A 4756-nucleotide genomic window follows, 5' to 3' on the forward strand; every position below is an offset into this window, starting at 1 on the left:
TGTAATTTAGCAGTATGCTCCTGTAGAATTACTGTATTTAATTATTTATGCTTCAGAATGAGTGCTTTACAGCACTGTAAAACATCATAAGTTAGTGGTACTGGAGATTAGCATAGTAATAGTGTTTAAGTTTTGTTTCATATTTATTCCCTGTTATTATTTGCCCAAAATCTTCCTCCATATCAGTGTTTGGTTCATTTTGTTCAGAAAAAAAGAAGAGTTTAATGAAACACTATGTAAACAACAGCAGGCTACAGTTTACATTTTATATTACCTTTTCATTGTGGCTTTGTTCTTTAAAAAAAAAAAAACAGGTAAAAAAGGACTACTTGATGAGTATGGGGGTTTAAGGCTCTGATTTGGCAACTTTAATCAAATCTGGCAACACCGCTGTGTAGTCAGTAAGTTCAGTCTGTAGGTTTTCACATACAAGGAATTTGCCTTGGTATATGGATGCATAACAATAAACAAGGAACAAATATAACTGACAATAACACAATAAGGATCCTGTTTGTGGATTTCAGCTCTGTTTTTAATACCATCATCCCCGGCTCTGCTACAGGACAAGCTCTCCCAGCTGAGTGTACCAGACTTCTCCTGCAGGAGGCAGCTCATGTAAAGGAAAACAGACACATCCCTCCAAACTCCTTAGATCCTAACTGCTGGCACACTGCGTCAACATGTCGACAAATAAGGTTTACAGGCCTTCCATGGCAGTGAACGAGCAGACTAGTAAACCATGGGAGCCGGATCCCCTTTTTTATTAGAAATGAATACAACACAGAATAATAGGAGTAGTCCTATGTAACCATAACTCATGCTACATACTCCGGTACAGTAGGTGGCGGTAAGCACTTTATATATGTCATGGTTGCAGAAGAGGGTTTTGGCGCGACATTTAACCACAGTTAGCGCCACACACTAAAACAAGACGCTGTATGCATTGCGCATAGCCCTCTAGTCTACAATCATCTAGTGAATGGTCCAGCCTGTCTAAGCAGACGACGCTGTATGTGAGGAGAGATGGGTATAACAATTAAAGGGGAAATAGCGAAGTCGCTGGAGGATCTGACGCAGATTAACTTTGAGAAGTTTTGTCACCGGCTGCGGGACCGCCGGGAAGAGCCGCGGGTCAGGCGCAGAGCTGTGGACGGTAAATCTATCCTGGAGGTGGCGGACCTTTTGGTTTCAACCTTCACCGAGCACAAAGCTCTGCAAGTGACCCTGGATCTACTGAAGCAGATCAACTGCAACGAGGAAGCAAAGGCACTGGGTGAGTAAACGCTGATGACTGAATTTCATCATAAAATGTCCGTCAGGCTTCCTGCAGGAAGCGTGTCTGTGTATCCACACTGTAACTAGTTACTACACTGCAAGGGAAGTGTCATTACATTGTAACACCAACGTTGTCATCATGTTATTGTTTGGTGGTAGTTCTGTTAAAGCCTTAGCAGAGGCATATAGAAGTAGATTATTGTTGGTTATTGTAAATTAATTGAAATATTATCAAAATTGCAATATGGAAATGGGAAGGTATAACAGCATTATAATGAAGTATTGTAGTGCTGCAGAGATGTCCTGGTCTCCAGATATATAAGAAAATATGTTCAATATGATGGAAAAATGTCCATCATCATGATTTGAATCATGTTTCTTTTATTGAAAATTACATTTGTAATAATTCCTTTACTAATCATGAATGTTATCGCAGTATCTGTCAAAATAATAAAAAAAAAGTAATGTTTATGCCACATCCTGCAGCCCTATGGAAAACTCAACGTGTCTACATCACATGATCTTTGATGAAAAAATGTCTTTTCCCCAAATGTGCACATTCATTTATTTTGCTGCTGGTCTCCAAATAGTATCCAAAGATGAACAAAACAACCCCTTAGCTATAAATACAACATATATGTTTCTTCCCTCAGGGGTTGATCTAGAGAAATATTCACAGGGTGGTCAGAGGAAGGCATAGAGACATATATCAATATTTGCTTGTGGCGTGGCAGCTGCAGATAAATGATCTGAGGTCTGGTTAATGAATGTTAAGATGCAAAATTTAAAAGTTCAATGTGTCCACTGTATGTATGTAACTGAGGATGTTCCTGTGAGTCACCACACCAGAGCTAGAGAGATTTTTAGGCTGTAGGCTAATACAGTTTCTTCTTATATCCGCCTTTCACCATCCTATTATCTTTCTCTACAGAATCAAAAACCAAAGCCTGTTTGGATGTAAGTTTAACTTCACATAATAAAATTCTAAAATTCTTTTAAACATGTGGCTGGCTGTTAGAAATGATACTCATATTGGTGTTTTCTATTGGTTTTATGTCTGCTCCTCTTCTTCAGAAAGGTCACCCTACTTTACCAAGGACTTCCAACGGGGAGTTGGAGACAAAGCCCTCACAAGAGGCTCGGAACCATGTGGCTGGCCAGCGGCCTTTACAACCTGCTCAACCTGTGACGGCAAAAAGCCCTCAGGAGGTGGAGGCTGAAGCGAAGGCTTGTGTTCTCTCTGAAGGCGGTGACCTTTGTAATGACTGGCTCATTCTGAGCAGGTTTATGATTCAGTTTGGCCAGTACAAAGGTAAAACCTTCAAATGGCTGCTGGAGAATAATGTGGGCTATGCTGCATATCTGGTGGCCAGCCACCAGAAGGAGCAAAAGGGCACAATGCGTCAGGATCCATTAATGGCCAACAAGGTACTGCAAAGAAAAGTGCAAGTTTGCAGTAACATCAGGACGATGCAAAAAGTCTCCTGTTATTGATCTGGAAAAAAACTATTACACACATGTTTTAGTTTACTGGTTTTTATCCTGCACCTGTACCCAACTGGAGTACACGTCACTATATGGAGTCAGCTCAGATATTAATGATTTTTTTCACAAATGGCAATAAATAGTATTTCTAGACTTAAGCCACACACCGCTGTTCATCTAATTATATATATTTCTTCAAGAAAACAACTTTGGTTGTATGCACTGCAGTTAATCCATTCCCAGGTACCATGCGCCAGAGTATTTTAAATGTAATTGAATCAAATGTGAATCCTATAGAAAGAGCTCAAATAATAACTATAAACATAATTTTTTTCTTATTTGAAGGATTCCTTGACTCGATACGTGAGTCATTACCCTGAAGTTTGGAAAGAAGTCAGTTTTAAACGTGCATATGAGAAAGCCGAAGAGGGAAAGGCTGTTGTTGGCTTTGGTATGTACTCTTCGATGACACTGCGGGGTCTGTACGAGTCAAAGGAGCCGAGAAAAGTCAGGTATAATCGCATTCATAAGTGAATTGTGGTGGAGCTTGGTGTAAGTAAGCCAGCAGAGATTAAAGACCACTACTCTACCCTTCTATTCACAGCTATGTTGACTTCCTCCGGACCATGAAGGCAACCTGCGACCCAGGGACCAAAATGGAGGTCGCTGTTTCATACATTTTGCATCGTGACACAGCTCCTAGAAAGACACCGATCAAAAGGAAACAGGTCCAAAGCACCAGAGGTCAGCCCACCAGTGTCTCATGGTATGTATTGGGTTTGGAAAAAGTTCAGTTGCGCTGTCTCAATGACTAATATTCCTGTATGTAGTGCAGTGTATGTTGTTGAAGACCCCTTTGTCCTGCACGTTTTATTATAAATACGTGTCTCTTGAATTGCTTTGGCCTTTTGTCTTTTCTTCTAAATTCCCCAAATAGCACCTTTATTTCAAGTTACTGATCCAGATTTATCCACTATTTTCTTCTTTTAAAGGGGCACTCCATCAATTTACCGAATGAATGACGAATAAATTAATGTTTAATATTGTGTCATCCAGACAATTATGCCCAGCCCAAAATGCCCAGCCCAAAATTACTTTTTGGCAGTGATATAGTACTGGAGAAATCAAAGGTAATACTTGTCCACTTTGCCTTCTCTTCCAGGCGTTTGAGAAAAAATTAGGAAACTTAAATACATCGAAATTAAACCATTCCGATGTTAAATCATCTTTACACCAGGGGCCATATTTTACCAGTGGGAATCCTCCTAAATGGTGCTTCAAGTTAGTAAATAAGAGTTTTCCTCTTATTTACTTATTCATAAAGCTGCTGAGAAACACTTTTACTTAGCAACTGAGAGAAGGTAGAAGAGAAGGTAGATAAAAAAAAGTTTTGCCATTAGTCAGGTGACCCTATGAACAGGTTTTGCTGGCTCTAATGAGTTAATACCAGCCATTAAAAGCTCCCTTCCTAATCTCCCTTCAGTGTGAGTGATGGGGGACAAAATGCACTAATGCAAATGCAAAAAAACCTCACATTATAATGATTATAGTTTTCTCAGACCTTACAGCTCCACAGCCACAGTAGACAGTATACTGTTTTATAAAGTACTGCTCATTACGAGTACACTGAAGTGAATGTGTCCAATCAGTTGAGTGCCCCTTTTAAAAGTGTCCCTTGGAGATAATCTGGTTGTGGGAACATGCTTTGTGTGTTTTTTTTTGTCTGATGCCTTGGATGTCCTGGCTCACTAAAGTTTCCTCTGCCTCCCCTCCAGGCCCATACGGAAGAAGCCTAAATGCAGCTGGAAGAAGACATGATTCACCCGTCTGTCCCATTAGTGACTGAATCAAGCATCTAAGGCACAGGTCTCTGTCTGAGAGCTAATTGGCCGAGACCTACTCTTACTCTCCTACTCCTACTTTTATATTATTGGTAGCATTCATTTATGTAGCTGAACTCCACCCAAACCAATTCAATAAGCTTCTATTGTGTGAA

At 40.1% G+C, this 4756-nt stretch overlaps 2 protein-coding genes across 2 annotated transcripts in view; one reads left to right on the forward strand and one right to left on the reverse strand.

The window, feature by feature from the left end:
* The window catches only part of LOC118335962 (apoptosis-associated speck-like protein containing a CARD), a 12177-nt gene that overhangs the window by 4319 nt on the left and 3102 nt on the right, over positions 1-4756 (reverse strand). The window lies entirely within an intron of this gene.
* On the forward strand, positions 914-4750 carry LOC118335960. The gene is made up of 6 exons (XM_035672475.1): positions 914-1273; positions 2207-2232; positions 2350-2703; positions 3106-3272; positions 3365-3526; positions 4536-4750. The coding sequence occupies exons 1-6, from the start codon at positions 1024-1026 to the stop codon at positions 4576-4578; spliced, it is 1002 nt and encodes a 333-aa protein (XP_035528368.1). The 5' UTR covers positions 914-1023; the 3' UTR covers positions 4579-4750.

Source organism: Morone saxatilis, unplaced genomic scaffold, assembly GCF_004916995.1.
Source record: "Morone saxatilis isolate NCDOM2014 unplaced genomic scaffold, NCSU_SB_2.0 Contig24, whole genome shotgun sequence".
Taxonomy (NCBI): Eukaryota; Metazoa; Chordata; class Actinopteri; family Moronidae; genus Morone; species Morone saxatilis.

Bases quoted from the DNA above. Each gene is read 5' to 3' on its own strand.
- LOC118335960 (XM_035672475.1), top strand. From the start codon at position 1,024: ATGGGTATAACAATTAAAGGGGAAATAGCGAAGTCGCTGGAGGATCTG. The intron at 1,274-2,206 runs GTGAGTAAACGC...CTTTCTCTACAG, and splicing joins CGAGGAAGCAAAGGCACTGG to AATCAAAAACCAAAGCCTGT. The intron at 3,273-3,364 runs GTATAATCGCAT...TTCTATTCACAG, and splicing joins AAGGAGCCGAGAAAAGTCAG to CTATGTTGACTTCCTCCGGA.